This window comes from Vipera berus, assembly GCF_964194415.1.
Source record: "Vipera berus genome assembly, chromosome: W".
Lineage (NCBI taxonomy): Eukaryota > Metazoa > Chordata > Lepidosauria > Squamata > Viperidae > Vipera > Vipera berus.
The window spans coordinates 57,173,229-57,196,407 of record NC_138210.1 but is presented as its reverse complement, the minus strand read 5'-3'; the positions used below and the strand labels follow the sequence as shown (position 1 = coordinate 57,196,407).

The 23,179-nt window shown below is 44.1% G+C and overlaps 1 protein-coding gene across 1 annotated transcript in view; it reads left to right on the top strand.

The window, feature by feature from the left end:
- The window catches only part of LOC308676611 (testicular acid phosphatase homolog), a 43,513-nt gene extending 25,368 nt beyond the window's left edge, over window positions 1–18,145 (top strand). Inside the window, exons 4-11 of the mRNA XM_081342521.1 lie at window positions 668–805; window positions 3,280–3,378; window positions 11,570–11,665; window positions 12,441–12,573; window positions 14,865–14,947; window positions 16,084–16,190; window positions 16,872–17,041; window positions 17,129–18,145. Coding sequence (XP_081198647.1) covers window positions 668–805; window positions 3,280–3,378; window positions 11,570–11,665; window positions 12,441–12,573; window positions 14,865–14,947; window positions 16,084–16,190; window positions 16,872–17,041; window positions 17,129–17,214 — 912 coding nt within the window. The 3' untranslated portion in view covers window positions 17,215–18,145. The remainder of the gene's footprint in view (window positions 1–667; window positions 806–3,279; window positions 3,379–11,569; window positions 11,666–12,440; window positions 12,574–14,864; window positions 14,948–16,083; window positions 16,191–16,871; window positions 17,042–17,128) is intronic.
- Window positions 18,146–23,179: the final 5,034 nt, after the last annotated feature.

Here is a 23,179-nt window from a genome sequence, read left to right as displayed (position 1 = left end):
GAAGGGCGGTATATAAGAACAAATAAATAAATAAATAAATAAATAAATAAATAAATAAATAAATAAATTAATTAATTAATTAATGACCTCATCACTTAGCCATGGAATTTCCAGTCTCAGTTGTGGTTATAAGTTGAAGACAAGCTTGGTTCTTCTTGTTGTTGTTAGTTGTGAAGTCGTGTCCGACCCATCGCGACCCTATGGACAACGTTCCTCCAGGCCTTCCTGTCCTCTACCATCTTCTGGAGTCCATTTAAGCTCACGCCTACTGCTTCAGTGACTCCATCCAGCCACCTCATTCTGTGTCGTCCCCTTTTTCTCTTGCCCTCAATCTTTCCCAGCATTAGGCTCTTCTCCAGTGAGTCCTTCCTTCTCATTAGGTGGCCAAAGTCTTTGAGTTTCAACTTCAGGATCTGGCCTTCTAAACAGCAGTCAGGGTTGATCTCCTCTAGAACTGACCGGTTTGAACGCCTTGCAGTCCAAGGGACTCGGAGGAATCTTCTCCAGCACCATAGTTCAAAGGCCTCAATTCTTTGGCGCTCAGCTTGGTCCTACCATCCTAGTTTGTGTTCCCCAAGAAAAGCTACACTAATGTGTAGAATTTCAATGTTTTGATCACCTTGTTGTCAATAGAAGTGGCTCACTGCATGGTTATCCAATGTTTCAGATCTATGTCCGCAGCACAGATTACGACCGCACCATCATGAGTGCCCAAGCCAACCTGATGGGACTTTATCCAAATTCACATCCGGAGATTCCTTGGAAACCTGTTCCCATCCACACTGTGCCTACTAAGTATGACAAAGTAAGTGAACACAACCTATATGTGCTCCATTAAATGTTTTCCCACCCTGTTTATATGGCTGCTCATGATACATTGCAAGGTACAGTTCAGTGAAATGACATTTGGAAGAGTAGAAAAGGAGTTTACAACAACAAAAAATATAAACATGTAACTGTGAATTCGTGGTATGGTTGTTTAAAAAATATTTATCATACAGATTAGAAGATATGTATCGAAATCTTTGGCAAATGGGTAACAGGCCAGAGCACCATTTGCTAATTGAAAGGTTCCCTAGACATAAAATACAGGTAATCCTCAACTTATGAGCACAACTGAACCCCAAATTTCCATTGCTAAGCAAGGCAGTGAGTCATGCCCCATTTTATGGCCTTTTTTGCTATGGTTATAAAGCGAATCACTGCAGTTATTAAGTGAATCATGCAGTCGTTAAGTGAATTTGGCTTCCCTTATCAGAAGCTCCCTAGGAAGGTTGCAAATGACAATCCCAGAACCCCAGAACACTGCAGCCACTGTAAATACAGTATATGCTAGTTGCCAAACACCCAAAGTTTGATCATATGAGTTTGGGGATCCGTGGTGGGATTCAAATACCTGAACAACCGGTTCTCTTATTGGATACAGGCCTGGGCCTTCGAGGCCTAGAACGGACTTCCGGAAGTGGCATCCATGCACTTCCAGCGGGCCGTTCTAGGCCTGGGAGGCATCCTCCAGGCCTAGACTAGACTGATGGAAGCAGTGTGCATTCAGCCGGTTCTCTGAACTCAGCAAAATTTAGCTACCGGTTCTACCGAACCGGTGTGAACCAGATGAATCCCACCACTGGTGGAGATGCTGCGACTGTCATAAGTGTGAGAACCGGTCATAAGTCATTTTTTTCAGTGCCACTGTAATTTTGTATAATCGTTAAATGGATTTAAATTAAGGGCCACCTATAAACACTTTCAATGCACTTGTGGCAGTTGAGGTGAATCTGATCAGTTCCATATATGGAAAGAGTATATTATTTTAGAATATACCCTGATAGTGACTTTAGGACAGTCAATCTCTCTTACCCTAACTTTCTTCACAAGAATTTTCTTATGGAGAAAAACAGGAGGATGGGAATAGAGAGCACTATATGCAGTGCTTTTTCTGTAAAAGAAAAAGGTGCCAGAACTCACACATGTCATACAACCCGCCTTGCCTACCCTACAAGGTTCCATCCAAAAAAGGTGCTGGAACTCCGTTCTGAGCGTTCTATGAGAAAAAAAGCCCTGACTATATGTATTATATGTTGCATGGATCTGAACGACGGGACATCAATCGAAGAACGAATAAATAAAATGGATAAGGATAAACTGGAATTATGTACATTTATTTTTTCTTGGCCCTAAAATATCCAGGAGTCATTATTTTTCTACAAGACTCAAAAACAGGGCTACGTAGAAAGTTAGTTTTATTTGGAAGCAAACACTAGTTTATCATAAAAGAGAGTTATAGCACTGCAAGAGAGGATTTTTTTAAAAAAGAATTTTTTTTGAAAGAAATGCTGATCGTAGAGAGGTTTGATTCTCATACATTGTTTCTGTGGCATCTAACTCTCAGCCATTATTCCAACATATATTTTAATTAGAATTTAGGGAAAATCTGTTTCAATATTAATATATCATACCACCTAGTTATTTGGATTCAGGAATATCTGCAGACTCAAAAAAGCCAAGTTGACAATTGTCATCGAGCCCCTGCATGTGCAACAATAAATAAAAAGATGTGGGGTTTTGATTGCCTGGTTGTGTACCACCTGCTTTTTTTTGATACACATACACACTCACATAGACATACCAATGCATGTATTGCTCAGGAGTAAAAAGAATGAAAAGTAAAATAAAACCATCTTTTGAACTAGTTAGCTTTCACTTATTTGTACATGCACTATTTCACATTTTAGCCTTAGAGAGTGATTGCTGGCTAATAAATAGTTTTAGACCCAGTTACTAATGATGTGTTCCTTTGGCCCTATCACTTTAGGGTTTGAAAAAACAGAATGCACACTGAGTAGAGGACTAACGATCAAAAAGAACAAATAAATAAATCTATGCAGTTTGCATCACATGAAAAAAAAATCTTCAGAGATGTATCTTCCTTGTAGAATGCTTAACTATGGTAATCCTAGTTTTAATGTTATAATTTTATTTTTATTGTATATGCCTCCCTTGGAGTCTTGTGTATTATAAAGGTAAATTATAAATGTATGGGAGCAAAGTTTTCATCTATGGATTTTTGAAAGAGTCTTCTTGTAGAAAACTAGGAGAAATTACATCCCTAAATCCATCTTTAACAATGTTATAAGTCAGGGGCCTTCAAACTTGGCCCTTTTATGACTTGTGGACTACCTGTATTTAGTCAAAGTTCCCGATTTCTAACACTGAAGTACAACCCAATAGTTTCAGCCTGGAACAAATCTAATTCTCTATGTTCCCTACTTCTGTTCCTAGCTTTTAAAACCACCAACCAGAAGCTGCCAACGATATCAACAATTGATGGAAGAGACTATTAATTTGCCAAGCTATCAAGCTAAATTGAGAGAATGGAAGGTATGGTGGAAGAGGGCTTAAGATAAGGAGAATAATTTAAAACCAAATTCTAGAAGTAGAATTCCCCACCATCCAAAATTGGAAAAGCAGTTGCTGAATGGTAAAACCAATTTTTATCTTCTACGAGTTGTAGAATATGTAAATTGGCAGACTGTCCATTCTATCACCAACATGTTTTGCTCATGATTACATCTAGAAAGTGATATTTTTTCATACAATTGTCCTAACTATTTCTGGGGAATCATTACAATTATTAAGATTTTCTTCTTCGATTACCCACATAGTTGCAGTCTCTGAATTTCCTATAGAGTCTGAGTATCTGATGGTGGAGGTTCGTTCTCTGAGCTTTTAGGTTGGTTTCCGAAAGTTTCGTTACAAGGCTAAGTAATATCTTCAGCGAAGTTTAGGGGACGTCAGTCCTCTATTTATAAGTCTGTGTACTATTTTATGAATAAATCCTGAAAACAAAAGTCTGGAAAAGGTCTTCAGAATACATTCACACATTCTCAGGAATCAAGCAATCAATCAATTAACCATTTGCCTGTCCAACGTGGCCTAAATAAATTACTGAATACCTATACAATTTTGCTTCAAGGTGCCACCATCCAACAGATTTCCCCTAGCCGTCCACTTCAATTTTAAGTCTAGACACTTTGGCTGTAATTATGCTTTTTTTAAAGTCATGGTAGACAAAGCAAATAGGTTGTCTTTTGTCTAGTTGAAGTCTTGCAACGCATTACACCTGGATTAACAAAATATAATTAATATTTCACATAATATGTTATGTCCAAACAAACTATTTTATGCTTAGTGTAATATACAATTTGGATTCCCTAAACCAGGGGTTTCAAACTGCCAGCCCATGGGCCGTTTTCATCATACTGAAGCCGCTCCCACCCCATTGCCAGCAATGCAAAAAGAGTCGCAATATGCTGCAACACATCAGGTGACGTGGCGTGTTTGACACCCGTGCCGTAAATAAATTGGGAAACAAATTATTCAAGTTCATTTTACCTAAATTTTGCATGTTGTATGAACTATGCTTTTAGATATTTGATTTTTTAAAAGGACAAGATAATTTCAGATGTTGTTGAACTACAGTATTTAATAGCCTGGCCAACAGGAAGGAATCCTGGGATTTGTAGTTCAGCAACACATGGAGGACCACAAGTTCTTTAATACTGATTGAAACGTTTTTATTTCACCTTATGTTTGGATGGTTCCACAGTGGCCTGCAAAAATAAGAACAAAGAAAAATTCAAAGCATTTGTAATAACAAAACAAATGCAAAACATATTAACAATGGCCAGAATATAAAACTATAGCAGTACAGTGAAATTTCAGTTTATGGACTCCAGTATAGTAGACCAAATGCAACAGATCAAATTACAATTTGGACTTCTTGGAATAACAGACAAGTCTGTGGCATCTTGAGTACTCCAGACAAGACAGTTAAATATAATTGTACCTTAACTGTATGTCATTTGGAGTTATTTGTGTCATTTGACTGTGAATGACAAAAATTATATCACTCATTAGTTTTGAAACAAAGTCATCCATTTTGTAATGACATTTTTATGCAGGTGTCATTTCCACTAATTTTAACACCTATTAACACAAAAGAAGTTAGTTCTGTGAGGTGTTCTCACGAGTGAATCGTTAAAGGAGCTTCCAAGCAAAAAGCATCACGCAGAGATGCAATCATATTAGCTTTATTCATGATAGATCAAAGAGAAAGAAATACTTGGCATGAAAGCATTCATGCCTGCATGTGAGAGAGAAATAAAATAAAACAAAACAAGCTAGCATTACATGACTAAAACAAGAGGTTAGGAGTAGAGATAGAACTGGAGAATAGAACTTAGAAACTAGAAGGCTAGAATTAGAACAAAGAACAGCCCCTCGTGCAGAGGTATTTATGGGGGTCTTGGTCCCTCCCTGACCATAAAACTCTCTCGCCAATGGGGCTGTGGGTCCGAGACCCTTGGCTCATCAGTGGAAGCAAAGAAGCCTCTTTGCCTCCATCTGATGATCCTTTTGGGGAACTGCCAATGGCTGGCACTAAACATCTAACAATTCCCCTTCTTGCCAGCCAATGACAGGGACCAGTGAATGTATGTGAGGGGTGAGCAGGTGTCATAGACATGCATAAAAACATTCAGAAGGCCAAACACAAACGCTTACACAGAAGGTTGTGCCGGTCAATGGGAACAGGCTTGGTAAACAGATCAGCTATCTGGTCAGCTGTGTTACAGTGCTCAACATGTATAAAACCCTTTTTGGTAAGCTGCCTGACATTTTTATAGCGTATGTCTATATGGCGAGATCTAGATCCTACTGCATAAGCCTCCGAGATTGCAATTGCGGCAGTGTTGTCCTCTAGAATTTGGATGGGCAGAGGGGGAGATGCCCAGATGCTTGTTATCAGTTCATTGAACCAAGTCAAATCATTGGCCGTGTCTGACAGGCTGGCATATTCAGCCTCGGCCGTGGAGCAAGAAATAAATTTTTGCTGCCTAACATGCCAATGTATTGGGCAGCCATTTAGCAATATGAGGAAACCAGAAGTGCTCCGTCTAGTTTTGGTGTCGCCAGCCCAGTCTGCGTCTGAGTAAGCGGAGAGCTGGGCCGTCTTCCCCTTCTCTGGTTCTAGCATAAGGAGAGCATCAGCTGTGCCCTTTAGGTATCTAAGCACCCTTTTGACAGCAGTCCAGTGGAATTCCTTTGGGTGTTCCACGTGCCTGGACAATAGATTCACAGCTAAAGCTATGTCAGGTCTGCTCCAATTGCTGATGTATAGCAAGGAGCCAATCACAGATCTGTAAAGCGTGTTATCTGTGAACTCAGGACCGTCCTTATGGGTGTGGTTGTAAAAGTCGCTTTGCATTGGGCTATGCGTGGGATTAGATTCTGTCATTTTGCATTTGGCCAGTAATTCCTCTATCTTTTCTTTTTGAGATAGAGCGAACCCCCCCTTAGTGGCCAAAATATGCACACCCAAGTACTTGTCAACCCGCCCCAAAGACTTCAGAGTAAACTTTTCTTCCAGGGCCTTGGCAAATTCATCACACCTTTCCTTGTTAGGCCCTACATATAATAGGTCGTCCACACCCGTTCTGTGGTTCCCTTGGAATTGCGTGTGAAAACACATTGATCTGCATGAGATTCTGAGAAACCAACTCGTTCTAAACTCTTTCTAAGACAGTCATACCATAATTTCCCTGACTGCTTAAGACCATATAACCCTTTGTGAAGCAACCATGTATTTCCCCCTTCTTGCTGGTAGCCAGGAGGAGCTCTCACGTAGATCTGCCGGTCCAAGTTGGCGTGGAGGTAAGCCGTCTGGATGTCAAATTGGAAGACTTCTTCTCCCAGAGCGGCTGCAGTCACGAGGGCGGCCTTGATGCTCTCTGCCCGGACGGTTGGAGAGTAAGTCTCCGAGTAGTCCTCCATATAACGTTGAGCGAAGCCCTGGGCTACCAAACGGGCCTTGTATAGGTAGAGGACATTGGCAAGTGGTTTGGCCTTGTAAACCCACCTTGTGCCAATGACTTTCCTCTCCTTTGGAGGTTGCTGGGGGGTGAAGACCTTGAGTTGTTTTAAGCTCTGCATTTCCTTCTCCATCACGAGCTGCCATCTCTCCTGCTCCTCGATGGGCAGCTCCTGGATGTCAGAGAAGGATTTTGGGGTGACCACGACGCTGTTGACAAACGCGATGTGGCCAATGTCAATTCTCTTTGGCGGGACCCCTTTGTTGGACCGCTTTGACCTCCTTACCTTCTGCCACTCACCGCTCTTTTCTTCCGCGGGTCTCTGAGGTGTCGCTGGTGGTGAAGACGGCGTGTCTTCCTCCGTGGGACTGGACGCATCTTCGTCTTGTTCCTCACTTTCGTCGGTGGCAGGGTATGTGGTCGTCTCAGGTGATGTCGTGGTCGGTGTGCCTCTGCTGGATCGGTTGGCATATGGGCTCAGATCATTTGAGTGGATCTGGGTCCAATTGGAATCCTCTTCGAAAGAGGCAGATTGGGAAGTCACAGGCCTGCCCCCTTCTCCCAGGAAACGATAGGCCTTGGAGCCAGGAGCATAGCCCAAGAACCTTAGTCTCTGGGAAACAGATCTCCCCTTCTTCCGCAGCTGCTTGGGGATGTGCACCCATGCATAGGAACCAAACACACGCAAATGTGCCAGATTTGGTTTCCTACCGTGAACCAGGAAATATGGGGTTTGGTTCACAACACTGCTCCAGGTGCGGTTCAGTCCCTGAAGCAACCTCAGCTGCAGATGAAAGCGCAAATGGCCTTCATCCCGTCAGAGGATCCAGCAGAGCGTCTAGGACCCCTTCACATGTCTCTCTACAACTGAACGCCACAGAGGAGAGCATACAAGGTTTGCAGACTGTCCAAGACTGCTCAGATGCTGCAGAAACGGACCTGGCTGAGACCAAACGCCGCGTGAGTAAGCTGACTGCACAGGAACGTGAAGAGCTGCTTAAAGAGATCTTTGCAATGCAGGAGAAAGGGGGGGGCAGCCCAGGAGACCGCGCAGGAAGCCTCCGAACACGCGGTGAGTCTTTCCCTAGCGGCCACGAGGCCTCCAAATATGGCGCCCGCCACCCTTAGTGACCCCGGGACCCCAGGGATTTTGGCGCGAACCCCCCCGCCCAGCTGTGAGCTACAGCTTCCTGGGGCAAGCGGAAACAAGATGGCTCCGCCCACACGGTCTAACAGAGACAAAGACTTTTTAAGCCTGGAAAGCCAGCAGTCCCTGGCATACAGCAGAAATGACATGCAATTCCTGGCATCCGACCAAGGCAGTATGCATATTCCTGAGATCTCCCCACCACAAAGCCTAAAGTCCTATGATGGCGATGAGATCTGCCCAGCCGATACTAATACAAATACAAATGCAATTAAAACGGCCATCCAAGTCCTGACTACGGCCCTGGGGGCCAAGCAGACGTCGGGGGTGCCCACACCCCCCCAAGGCCTCCCATCCTCTCCCCAGGGCCCAACTGCCGGGGGAAATCCAGCCTGCAGCCTCCCAACAATCAACCCCCGCGGCCTCCCACCTTCTCTCCAGGTCTTCAGGACCAGCAATGGGCTCCTCAGGGCAATGATGAAAATCCATGCTGTTGCAATTCTCGGGAGGATTCATTGAAGCAACTCCGAGCCGGCAAATCTGGGCTCCGCCCCCCCAATGCCTCATGGGAAGAAGGGAGAAATCCTGAACAACGCCCTCCCCCGGATCACATGGTTTCCGGGCACGCCCATCTGGAGTTACTAAATAGTCAAGAAAGGATTCCCTCCTCGACCACTAGAGGGACCCCTTTCACTGTAGGAACCACTTTCCCTCTCCCATTTATGTCAATGGACATTTTTGAAAGTGGGTCTGATAAGGACTATATTCCGGCAGCCAATCTGCCAAATGATTTTAAAAAACTACAACTGGGAGGGGAAAATTATAGCAGTTGGAGTAAAGATATACAGCTCTATCTCTTAAAGAATGGGACTCTACAAATGGTTCAGAAACCACCCCCTCCCCCATGGGGACGTCAAGAAGAGTGGCGACATTTGCAGGCTTATTCGACTCTGCTCAGTTCCCTGGATAATAACCTGTTCTCCAGCATACCAGCGGGGCTCAGAGCTGATGAAGTGTGGCGCCTATTATACAATTTATTTAACAGCGATACCATTGGTTCCATCACCAGACTTACAACTGAGCTTTATACAACCAGACTGAGGTTTGGTGCCAGCATGCCTGAACATCTTGCAAAATTAAAGGCACTCAGGTCAGAATTGATATCCAGAGACTTTCCTGTAAATGATGTGAGCATGGTTGCGATCATTTTCGCTTCCCTAGACAGGAGTTGGAGCAATTTCATTGTTTCACTCGAAGCGGTCAAGAGGGAAAACATAAATCTGTCCTACCTCACAGGAAGACTGATCGAAGAGGATAGAAGGAGAAGAGATGCCGGAGAATACGCCAGAGTCACCACTCAGCAAGCCAGAAAGGGGCGCCACAACTCAGAGCAAATTAATGCTCTGCTTAAGTGTTTCATCTGTGGCTCTGAGGAGCACCTCAAGAAAGACTGCCCCCATCAACATCAAGCCCCTAAACGTGGTCCCAATCAAGTAAGAGGCAAGGGGCAAGGAAGGGGGCGTGGCAGGGGCAAGGGAAATTCTCTGCATACTTGTTCCCTCACCCCCACAACAAAGGCTGATAGCTCCACTGACTTATGGTTACTGGACTCTGGAGCTTCTTCTCACATTACTAATATGAGTCAAGGTTTTAAAAGGTTAAAGAAAATTAACTCATCTGTCAAAGTGGCAAATGGAGATACTACTTCAATTGTTGCAGAGGGGTTTGTTTCTGTACCTGGTCTTGGGAAAGTTGAAGGTGTCTTGCACGCTCCCTCCATAGCCAACAACCTATTAAGCATTACCAAATTGTGTGACGATGACAAAGTGGAAGTTTTATTTCGCAAGGGGGGAGGTCATGTCACCAGGGACCAGAGGGTCATTGGAAATATTACAATCATAAACGGCTTACCATATTTTTCTCCCAAGCCACCACAGCCTGCCCCAAGGCTTTCCAAGGGCAGTGTGGGCAAGGAGCCTGAATCTCAGCAGGCACCTACAGCACCACTCAAAGCAACTAGAGCCAAGAGGGTGTCAGTGGGGAAGCGGCTTCATGATAAGTGCGCCCACTTATTGCACAGAAGGCTGGGTCATGCAAGCTTCCCTGTAGTTAAAAAGATGGGAGAATTTGCTGAGGGAGTCCAGCTCAAGGACTGTGACGTGTTTCTGGACTGTGCCATTTGCAAGAAAACAAAGAGGAAGGCTGCACCTATCTCAAAGGTGTCATTACATAAGTCTCTATATCCGTACCAACTAGTACATGTTGATTTGGTTGGGCCTTTCACACCATCCCTAGGAAAGAAAAAGTATTTCCTCACTGCCGTTGATGATTTTTCAAGATACGGCCACGTGTATACTCTCACAGAAAAATCTGAAGCCTTTGACGCCATAAAGTCACTGTACAACTTCGTAGAGACCCAGTACAAGACCAAGATCACACAATTGCAGAGCGATCGCGGGGCTGAGTTCATGTCTCAGAAGTTCCAGGACTGGGTAAGGCGTAAGGGCATCCGCCATTTCCTAACTGCACTATTCACGCCTTCGCAAAATGGTGTAGCTGAGAAAAGGAATGGAATCCTGCAAACCATGATGCCTTTGCTTGGAAGCTCCTTTAACGATTCACTCGTGAGAACACCTCACAAGTTCTTTGTAAATGAATCTCTGGGTTCCTAACAACAAAACAGCACGAAATAGAAATAATCAAAATCTAGGAAAAGCAATAGCACAAAAAACACACATGCTAATTCGCATCATTTGCATAGCGATGTTATTATATGGGCTGATATATTGTGCTATTTAACAGGCATTTAGGAATTAAAAAATACACCTTCCTCAACTCTTTTCATTAAATTTAGATGTCATTTTGTTTGAAATAGTTGACAATGTGAACCATTTAAAAGAAAACATCCTCTCGTTATATCAGGACCAATTCGATGAAGAGGATTAGTGATTGATTTGCAAGGGAAGAGTTTTAATTCGGTATTAAAAGGAGACAACCTAATGTTAACCTTCCTAAAGGGAGAAAAGTTTCTTTTGAGCCATCACAGCCTCAGAAGTAATCAGTACTAATTTACACATGGCTTATCCCAGATGGGATACAGGACAGGGCTTGAGTAGGATTACTTCAGTGCAGAGAGAAATGGCTCAGTATACTGTTTTCTTGTTGAAAAAAGAAATTTCAAATTTCAAATCCTTCGTAGAATAACTGTAATATCTCAAATAAGGATAAATAGCAAATAGTTTGATCAGGCTGTCGGAAAGTCTACAAAACCACCAAGTGAATCCATCCAGTCTAGGACCCGGGTGATTCAGTGGTTTTGAAACTAACCTCTGTTACTGCTACAGTGAGAGGAACCACTTTGCTAGACAGATCTAAGTTTGGGAAAGCAATCATAACTCTTTTCTAAAATGCTTGGACCTGAAATAGTTCAGGTCTGCTTAGGTTCACTCTCAAGATCTGCAATGAATGCAAGTAATAATGCAGGGTTAATTGAGATGAAAATAATTGAGCACAGTGAACCTTAGTCAATTATTTCTGTTTTCCTCTCTTGCAGGGCTTTATGGAAAAAATGGCTAATTATACAGGGCTTAAATCTGAGCAGCTGACCCTGAGAGGCCTCTGGAAGGTGCATGACACACTCTTCTGTCAGGTAAGAGCAGGGATAGGCAACCTTGGCTCTTTTAGGACTCGTGGACTTCAACTCCCAGAATTCCTAAGCCAGCATGGCTCAGTATGGAAACCTCTCCATTTCTCCTCAGCATGGCTGGCTCGGGAATTCTGGGAGTTGAAGTCCACGAGTCATAAAAGAGCCAAGGTTGCCTACCCTTGGGTAAGAGTCTGCATTACAGATACTTCTCAACTTACCAGCATTTGTTCAGCGACCATTCAAAGTTATGATGGCACTGGAAAAAGTTACAACCATTCTTCATGCTTACAACCATTGTAACATCCTCATCATCATGTAATCAAACTTAATAATGATGAATTGGCATACTTTTACAAAGTTTGCAATGTCCCCAGGGTCACGTGATCACCATTTATTTGCAACCTTCTCAAAAGGGCTCCTGACAAGCAAAGTCAATGGAGGCAGCCAGATTCACTTAACAGCCATGTGATTCACTCAACAATTGCATTGATTCACTTAACAAAATGGCAAACAAGGTTCTAAAATTGGGTGTAGCTCACTTAACAAGTCCCTTGTTAAGTGCCCAAATTTGGCAATTTTATGGACTTCAACTCCCAGAATTCCTCAGCCAACATGGCTGAGTATTTCACATAGCATGGCTAGCTGAGGAATTCTGGAAGTTGAAGTCCACGTGTCTTAAAGTTGCCAAGTTTGGAAGCCCCTGCCTTAAAAACTATGGTCCCAATTACAACAAGATCACCATTTCATTAGAAAACTTTTTTTTCCGTTTTCCACACAGAAAACCCATAACATGACTTTGCCTAGCTGGGCTACACCACAAGTTTTGGCAACTCTCTCAGAGATAGAAGTATTTAATATTGAAGCCCATGTGGGAATGCACGCTACCCAGGAGAAGGCTCGATTCATTGGAGGTACAATTAAATTTGAATTATTTGCTCTGTTTGGAATCAAGACCTAGTCAGGGGTAGGCAACCTTGGGTCTTTTATGACTCGTGGCCTTGCTTGTGATGGGAGTCTCCCGATACTCCCATGTAACACCTCTTCTCCGCGAGCTGCATTGGCTTCCAGTTACCCTCCGGGTGAGATTCAAGGTGCTGGTGATGACCTATAAAGCCCTAAATGGCATGGGCCCGGATTATCTAAGGGAGCACCTGCTGCCAGCATCAATTTCCCATCGTCCTGTGCGCTCCCACAGGGAGGGCCTCCTCAGGGTCAAGGATTGCCAACAGGTGATCCCCAGGGGGAGGGCGTTCTCTGTGGGCGCGCCTGCCCTATGGAATCAACTGCCAACGGAACTCCGGACTGCCCCCGACCTTCGTTCATTTCGCCGGGACCTAAAAACCTGGCTCTTTGGGCTATCTGGTCTGGACTGAGGGGTTTTAATGTTTTTAAATTGTGATTTAATTTTTTGTGGCTAGACTTAATTTAATTTATTTTAATTTTATATTGGATTGTTTTTAAATTTTGCCTTGTAAACCATCCTGAGTCCTTTGGGAATAGGGCGGTATATAAACCGAATAAATAAATAAATAAACTCCCAGAATTCTTGAGCTAGTATGGCTGGCTCAGGAATTCTGGGAGTTGAAGTCCACGAGTCATAAAAGAGCCAAGGTTGCCTACCCCCTGAGTCCTAGATGTATATGGTAAATGTCTCAAAGGTGCTTTTTTTCCCCTTCATATGGCAACTGGACTGGTTTTTTTTTTCTTAAGAAAGAAGAAGCAAATGTTTTGCTTCCCATCCAAGAAGCTTCATCTGTTCTGATGATAGGAAGATGGGAAGGACTGATGAAGCTTCTTGGATGAGAAGCAAAATGTTTTCTTCCTCAAGTGAAAAAACAGTCCAGTTGCCTTTTGAAGGAAGAAAAAAAACACCTTTGAGACACCTATGACCTGGATGACTGAGAATCTCCACAGATATACACAGGCAGTCCTCAATTTACGACATTTCATTTAGTGACCGTTCAAAGTTACAGCGCTGAAAAAAAGTGATGACCATTTTTCATACTTATGATCATTGTAGCATCCTCACGGTCAGATGATCAAAATTCAGATTCTAGGCAACTGACTCATATTTATGACGGTTGCAATGTCCTGGGATCATGTGATCATCTTTTGTGACCTTCTGACAAGCAAAGTCAACAGGTTAGCCAGACTCACTTAACAACCGTGTTACTCACTTAACAATCGCATTGATTCACTTAACAACTGTGGCAAGAAAGGTCATGAAATGGGGCAAAACTCACTTAACAAATGTCTCACTTAGCAACAAATTTTGGGCTCAATTGTGGTCATACATTGAGGACTACTTGTACGGTAAAATGTGGCAATATTAAGTTAAAAAGTAAACAGAGGACCGCTTGAAGGAAAATGATTGAAAGTACAAAATGTGTACCAGCTTGGAAATATATTTATATGTACGTGTTTATTTAATTTCTATATCGCCAATCTCCCCTGCTAAGTGACTCAGCCATGTAAACGTAGCACATTTCCCCCATTAGCAGTGTGTACAGTAGAATGATACTAGCATAATTGTGCCCAATGAGGACAAGTTTTCTGTCTACAGTGATGGCTGAATAATGCCAGAGTGATGCTATTGTTCACTAGCAAGGAATAGCGGAACGTCCCTTCACTCCTCAATCTCATTGGGAATTCTGCATCTCGGGGTCCAGCAACAAGCCTTCAAATATCAAGTTAGCTTAATAGCACCTCCATGTGGCAGGAATTGTTATTTAACATGTCCTAACAAAGCCGTAACAGAGTGAGCGCCTGTTACTCGTCCCAGCTTCTGCCAACCTAGCAGTTCGAAAGCACGTAAAAATGCAAGCAGAAAAATAGGGACCACTACGGTGGGAAGGTAACAGCATTCCGTGAGCCTCTGGCGTCTAGTCATGTTGGCCACATGACCACGGAGACATCCTCGGACAAGCGCTGGCTCTTCAGCTTTGAAACGGAGATGAGCACCGGCCCCTAGAGTCGGAAACGACTAGCACGCCTGTGTGGGGGAACCTTTACCTTTACCTTTAACAAAGCCAGCACTTGAGGGAGATCAGGATCCCCTTCAACTTCCTTTCTAAGCTTTGGTATGCTTTCTGACACAACACTGTGATGTTCCTCTCTTCTCAGTATCTTTCAGTCTTGTGCTTTTCTGAATGTCAGATACATTTCAGTGTGTTATCTTATCATCATATTTTCCTCTCTGCAGGTTTGCTGCTGGGTGCTATTTTGAGCAACTTTTCCAAAACGGTGTGCCAGGATCTGCCTCTTAAGATGATCATGTATTCTGCTGTAAGTTCTCCTGTTCCTTACAATTCCAAAGATCCGCTTTGGAAAATGAGAGACAATCCAGAGAATTTAGAGCAATCTTCTCCTCTCTGCAGCTATCATTATCTGCAGCACAGAATTGGTTCTAGGCAGAATTTTGAGCATTTTTCTATAATCATAAGAATTCTAGCTGCTGACTTTTTAGGGTTGCTATTATGGCAAAAATTCAGGGCTTAGCAGAAAAAGGTGGAACTTTACCTCCTTCCTCCCTTCTGCCCCAGCTGAGTGGACATCTTATTTCAAAATAAAGAAAGGAATCCAAACAGGGTTGGATCAAATCCAGTCATGCTTCCTGATATCAGTAATGGAATATTTTCCCATTTCTTGGTTTATTTCAAATATATACAGTATGGCAACCCACCTCACCATGGTGATTTGGGTCAGATAACAAACAAGCAAGAGGGACGCGGTGGCTCAGTGGGTTAGGACGCTGAGCTTGTCGATCAGAAGGTCGGCAGTTTGGCGGGTTGAATCCCAAGTGCCGCGTAACAGAGTGAGCGCCTGTTACTTGTCCCAGCTTCTGCCAACCTAGCAGTTCGAAAGCACGTAAAAATGCAAGTAGAAAAATAGGGACCACTACGGTGGGAAGGTAACAGCGTTCCGTGCGCCTTTGGCGTCTAGTCATACCGGCCACATGACCACGGAGACGTCCTCGGACTAGCGCTGGCTCTTCGGCTTTGAAACGGAGATGAGTACCGGCCCCTAGAGTTGGAAACGACTAACACGCATGTGCGGCGGAACCTTTACCTTTACCTTAACAAACAAGCAAAAAGGAAAATAGCTATAATTGCCAGTGAAAGAGACAAAACAGAATATAGCAAGCAGAAAAGTTAGGGTTTTTTTACCTTCTCTGGACTTAAATACCTTTCTTCACTTTGAAAACACCTACAGTAGCCTTTAATTTCCTTCCACAGAGCTCTGGCACTCTGCTAAAAAATCCTGCCCTGATGAGAATACAATTTGATATGCCATGTTTTATTCAAGAATAAGGATAAGGACTGGAAGGCAATCATGGACATGAGAAGTGTGGGAAGAAGGGATGTTCTGGTCTATTTTAATATGTAAATGGCATAGTAATTATTTCTGCTTATTTTCTTTAGCATGACAGCACCTTGATTGCGCTCCAGGCAGCCCTTGGCGTTTACAGTGGCCGTCCACCACCCTATGCAGCTTGTCATGGATTCGAATTCTACCAAGAAAGCAACAAGTAAGTTTAACACAAGAAGGATGGGCAGGTCTTCCTTTTGCAACTGTCAAGATGCAGACATGGTGCATTGTTCACCACATTCAGGACAATTCTTAGGATCCCATTAAAAGCTTCAAAGGCTAAACACATACAAAAGCCTTATGAATATTGAACCATAGGATCTAAGACTGGGCAGATTAGTTGGTGCTAATTTGACATCTTCAGCTTGCAAAGATGTCCAGGAGCTTAATCGGGCAGTATCCTACACACGAAAAAGATGATTTAACTTTTGGCTTCCCGCAATTATTACATAGTTCACTGAAGTATGTTAAAGTGGATTGTTTTTGCACACTCTGAACTCAAGAAGGTAATTAGATTCTAGAGACAAAGCTCATTTCCATTTTGTCATTTCATTTTCCTCTTCCTTTCTTACAAGATCCCTCCCAAGCCAGACTTTGCATCACTTTTCAAAACCATTTCCTTGCAGCAGAGCTGGCTGCCTCCAAACTATCTGTCAGCAAATTTAGTTGCTGACGCATTAGTAAGACTGTAGCATCACGATGGAGAGAGGCTGAGGTGGCAGAACAATTTCAAGGATTGTGCAAGGGGAAAAGCAGCAGCAAGTGTATCTTTTGGCAGGTACGTAAGGAGATAAAAGCAGGTTCCAGGGCGGTGCAAAACTTTTAAATTTTTACATTTCAGCTCTTTCAGCGTTGCCATGTTCTACCGCAACAGAAGTGACCAGAGGCCCCATATCCTACCTCTGCCTGGCTGCCCCACACCTTGCCCATTGCCACTGTTCCTTCATCTCACCCGTACAGCTGTCCCAGAGGACTGGGATGCCGAGTGCCAAAACCCTCAGAGCGGTCCAGGTAATGAGATCATCTTTCTCCCCTCCTCTCTGGCACAGAGCTAGTTAATTGAAACTGTTAAGCCCGATCCAATATTCTTGTTTGCAGGGCGTGCAGTGATAGCCCTGGCTACAGCAGTAGGTGTTCTGAGCGCAGCACTGATTGGCATGGGTGTCTTGTATTGGAGAAGGTGATAATGAAGATAAGCTGAATGGCAGCCATCCAACGCCCATGGAGTAAGAAGCATACTGCCTTTTTGTAATTTTTAAAGAAATGTGGTGCAATGCAGCCATCTCGGGACTTCTCACCCGCCTTAAACTCAGCTAGCATTCTAATTGGGAGACCGTGCCAAGCGGGGGAGCTGACACCCAACTTTGTGCCAGGCAGTTCCTAACCAACAACTACCTGGAGGTTAACACCAGCAGGAAATTCAGCACAGGGTATTACCAGGGGAAGGACCGCAAAGCGCTCAACTGAAATGCATTATAAATCTATGGCATGACTGTGTAGAGTTCGCCTACATGCCCTGCTCTCGAAATTCCTTGTAGATGCTACCCCTTTAGCAGGGTTTGGGTGTCTAACCCAATTAAGGTTCATTTAAATACGCTGTATCAGCTTGGTAAAGGAATATTGTCCTCACTCATTCCCCCTTCCAGTCTTGCTCAATATTCCATAAGCTCCGCACTAAACACAGGGACAAACTTCATTGCTTGTCACGCCTGCTTTCCCATTCAACGTTGTACTCGGTCGTTTGGGAGGGGTGCTCCTTGGCCACAAGACCCCACATTTTCAGCCATTCTATAGCTATATCATGCCTTACTGGTTTCTCACTACCCGGCAGATTTAAGTCGGATGTTTTGGCTTTCCACAACATACTACAGGAGGACATTTTTAATTCAGTAAATTAAAATGATTTGGGATTAAAACTGTCCCACTTTGGTCCCGAGTTACCAGGTTTGCAGAACATACTATATAGGACATGATGGTTAAAGCTATTGTGGAAAAGCCAGTTAAGCGTTACACTACTACACCCAATGGTGCAAGGCAAGCCAGTCACCCACCTACTCAAGGAACTATAGTTTCCTATCCATAAAGGATACCCCCTGGGGTGGGAGGACCCCCAAACCCATTTCAATGATCCAGGCTCTTGGGTCTACTTGACATGAGGCAAGTTTAGAAAGTGAAGAGTAACAGAGCAGTTGGAAGGCAGGGTTTATCCACTGTCATACAGTGGTACAGTAGCTACTTCGACATCACTGTACCAAAGGCAGCTGCTACTTTCCCATTACAGAGACCCATCATTGTAGATACTTCCGTTAATATTTAGTCTTGCCACCAGGAATAAGCAACCCTACCGTCCCTTTGGTTTAGTAAGTTTGCTTGCAAGCAAGTGGCACAAAAAATAAATGTACTTTTTATTGTAGTGTTTTATTTGTGACTTAATACTTGCAGGCACCATGAACTCCCACGAGATGGACTACAACCGTCTCACCCGGAATCTCTCAAGGGGGCACAAATCCACAAACGCAGGGAGCAGAAAAGGTTGCAGACACCCAGTTATAGGGAAAGGCAATCTCCTTGAAAAGAACATTTGGAGATTTTTCTGACTGGGCAGTTGTGTACACTTAAATGGTCCAAGAACACTTTCCAAAAGCATAACTGCTAACGTTTTGCTGCAAGACAAAAGATTTCCCCAACTCTGCAGAGTAATTTTTTGTTGTTCCTTTTCCCAGCCACTGAACTTGGCTGCTTAGGACTGCTTGACCCAGTTCTAAGTGGCATCTACAGCAGAGATTCACAACTCACTGCGTCATATGGTACTTTAAGTAAGCCTTACAGCTCTTCAAAGGCTACCCTTTTCTTGCTACTACCGTAGGAGCAGGGGTAGGACAGAAAAGGACAGCCACACTTGAAGGGAGGGGTTAGAAAGTAACCCCTTTCAAGAAGGTATGCTTTGCAGCAGCATTACAACAAGGGTTTACTCAGATGGGTGTTGTGTATAATGCTGCTGCTGGAGTGCAAAGTTATCACCAGTAGGAACTATTTTGCAGGTGTTAAGTGACATTGCCCTTTGCACCCACAACAGGCATAGCAGTTGTTCATCCATTAATGGTTTATTGAGTAAAAAAGTAAAAGCAAACTTCCCACTGCTTTCTAATCAGGCTCTGATAAGTAAGCCTCTCACTTATGCAGGAAATAAAACAAAGGGACAAAGGGATGGATTCGTAGCTGGCTGACAGGCCGTACTCAGCGTGTGGTCGTCAATGGAACTGCAACTACATGGAAGGAAGTGTGTAGTGGGGTGCCCCAGGGCTCTGTTCTGGGCCCAGTGCTCTTCAACATCTTCATCAACGATTTGGATGAGGGGATAGATGGGGAACTCATCAAATTTGCAGATGACACCAAGCTGGCAGGAATAGCCAATACTCCAGAAGATAGGCTTAAGATACAGGAGGATCTGGACAGACTTGAACACTGGGCACTATCTAACAAAATGAAATTCAATTGTGAAAAAAGTAAGGTTATGCATTTAGGCAGGAAAAATCAAATGCACAGGTATAGTATAGGTGGTACCTTGCTCGATAGTAGTAACTGTGAGAGGGATCTCGGAGTCCTAGTGGACAATCACTTAAATATGAGCCAGCAGTGTGCTGCAGCTGCCAAAAAAGCCAACACAGTGCTAGGCTGCATTAACAGAGGAATAGAATCAAAATCACGTGAAGTACTAATACCACAATGCCTTGGTAAGGCCACACCTGGAATACTGCATCCAGTTTTGGTCACCACAATGTAAAACAGAGACAGAGAAGAGCAACAAAGATGATTGGGGGACTGGAGGCTAAAACATATAGGGAACGGTTGCTGGAATTGGGTATGTGTAGTTTAATGAAGAGAAGGGTGAGGGGTGACATGATAGTAGTGTTCCAATATCTCAGGGACTGCCACAAAGAAGAGGGAGTCAAGCTATTCTCCAAAGCACCTGAGGGCAGGACAAGAAGCAATGGATGGAAAGTAGTCAAGGAGAGAAGCAACCTAGAACTAAGGAGAAACTTCCTGACAGTTAGAACAACTAACCAGTGGAACAACCTGCCTTCAGAAGTGGTGAATGCTCCAACACTGGAAGTTTTTAAGAAGAGACTGGACAGCCATTTGTCTGAAATGGTATAGGGTTTCCTGCCTTAGCAGGGGGTTGGACTAGATGACCTCCAAGGTCCCTTCCAACTTATTATTATTATTATTATTACATAATGGATAAACAACGCCAAATCCTTCCCGTCCCGAACAATGGATCCAGGAAAATTTCTTCAAGTTGCATTTCTTCTTGGGAAGGTGGTCCTCCACTTAGGCATCTTCGGTGCTCTCTTTAAAATGTGGACAGGCAACTCGGCCCGGTCTGAATGAAACAAGCAACACGAAATACATTAGCATCATTAACACCTAAAAGTTTGGACAGCCCTGCCCAATCAAGTATCCAGTAATTAGTTGGATTTCAAGTCCCATACATTTGATAAGACTCCAAACTGGGACAGACCAGTGAAAATTACTAATCACGGTACATAATTACTTAAAGGTAAAGGTTCCCCCGCACATGCGTGCTAGTTGTTTCCGACTCTAGGGGCCGGTGCTCATCTCCGTTTCAAAGCCGAAGAGCCAGCACTTTTCCAAGGACGTCTCCGTGGTCATGTGGCCGGCACGACTAGATGCCAAAGGCACACGGAACGCTGTTACCTTCCCACTGTAGTGGTCCCTATTTTTCTACTTGCATTTTTATGTGCTTTCGAACTGCTAGGTTGGCAGAAGCTGGGACAAGTAACAGGCACTCACTCTGCTACGCGGCACTCGGGATTCGACCCGCCAAACTGTCGACCTTCTGATCGACAAGCTCAGTGTCCTAACCCACTGAGCCACCGCGTCCCTACATAATTACTTACCAATAGTCTTTTAAGGGTCCAAGTAGCCTACACTGCATACATTCCCAGAAGAACCCGGCTCACATCAACCCTGCCAGCAACTGCCCCCCGATAGCAACTGCATAGTATTTCACCTTCACCTATGCAAAATGAAAGATATCCAAATTAGAATTCTACTGGCCTTTCTCCATAGTGGCTCCCTCCGTGTTGAACATCATCCCTTCAGAGATAAGATTGCCCCCCAACACACACACACACTCACACACCACACTTTGGCACTCTTTCCCAAGGCCCTGAAGACATGGCTCTGCAAATGAGACTGGAGGCTCCAGAGTGATATGGACCCGATCAAGTGGCTGGTCTAATTGTTACGAGGGAGGGGAAGGGGAGTATTGTTTGTTATTGGCATTTTGTATTGGCATTGTAAGCCCCCTCCCCTTCTCCCCGACTTAGGCGACTTTATACATTTTCTTAATAAAATCTTTTAAAATCTGCTTTGTTTAAATTCCATTCTCAAACAATACCATGCTCGGAGTGTAACAGAAGCGGTTTCAAAGCAACAAGGTGAATGAACCTTTATTGTCAAAGTACAACCATGTATACATTGAGATTAGCTGAGCCTCCCTTCGTGCTCCCACCCCCCAACTCACAGTGACAACAAACCTCCATCTTATTACACCATGTGAACTGATTGCACCACACACTGGCCTCGCAAGTCAATTCTGCATAAAGTTTATAAAAATTATTTCCCGTTCAAAAGCCTAACAGCCCACAGATAAAAACTGTTTTTCAGCCTGTTGGTGCAGCTGGCTATACTCCTATATCTCCTACCCGATGGTAGGAGAGTAAAGAGATACCGTCCAGGGTGTGAGTCATCCCTGAGAATTTTCCTCACTCTTCCAAGGCAGTGAGCCCTGGCGATGTCATCCAGTGGTGTCAGGGGATAGACCACAATGTCTTGTGCTGTACTCACCACCCTCTGTAATACTTTCCTATCCGCGGCTGTCAGACCAGCATACCAAACCACGATACCATACAAGAGGACGCTCTCTATACTGTAGTAGACCGGTAAAAGAGGGTCATTAGCCGTTGTTCTACCCTGTTCTTCCGCAAGACCCTGAGAAAGTGAAGTCTCTGTTGGGCCTTTCTAGCCACCTGGGTTGTATTAACTTTCCAGGTCAGATCTTCGCAGAGGTAGACTCCCAGAAATTTAAAGGAGGAAACTCTCCACAGTCCTCCCCAATGTAAAGTGGGGCAGGTTCCTCCTTTTTTCTCCGGAAGTCTAGCACCATCTCTTTCGTCTTGCCGATGTTCAGGTGCAAGTTGTTGTTACTACACCATATGGATAGTTTTTGTACCTCCCCCCTGTATGCTGTCTCATCCTCACCTGTAATAAGACCCACCACAGTCGTATCATCTGCGAACTTAATTATCGCAGTGGATGGGTCAGATGATACACAGTCATATGTGTATAGAGTACAGGTAGGGGCTAAGCACGCAGCCCTGTGGCGAGCCGATGCAAAGCTTCAGGGTGGTGGACAAAGCAGACCCAACCCTCACTGTTTGTAACCGGTCCCTAAGAAAGTCTTGAATCCAATCGCAGATGGAGGGGAAAAATTTCAAGTCAGTCAGCTTCTCGATGAGAGTGCTCGGCAAAATGGTGTTGAAAGCCGAGCTATAATCAACAAAAAGCATCCTGACATAACTTCCAGGTTTCTCAAGATGACTTGCTACAGAGTGTAAAGCAGTAGCTATGGCATCGTCTGTCGACCTATTCCCCCTATAGGCAAATTGATGTTTATCAAAATCCAGTGAGAGGCATGTCCTGAGATGTTGGAGAACCAATCTTTCGAAGCATTTCATGACTACAGACGTTAATACAATAGGTCTGTAGTCATTCAGGCACTCAACTGCAGTTTTCTTGGGGACCGGGACAATGGTAGCTGCTTTCAAGCACGATGGTACGCATGCCGTTTGCAAGGAGATGTTAAAAATCCTTGTCAGGACCCCTGCTAATTGGTCGGCACAATTCCTAACCACTATCCCCAGCACCCCATCTGGGCCTGCAGCTTTGCTGGGATTCACAGCCTTCAATACAGCTCTCACTTGGTGTTCACACAGGGTGACTGGTTGAGAATCAGAAGGCCGGCCAGCAGAGGCTATGGGGTCTGGTCTTTTTACCTCGTAGCGAGCGAAGATATTCAGCTCCTCAGCCAGCGAGGCATCGGTGTTAGCCATGCTCCTCGTG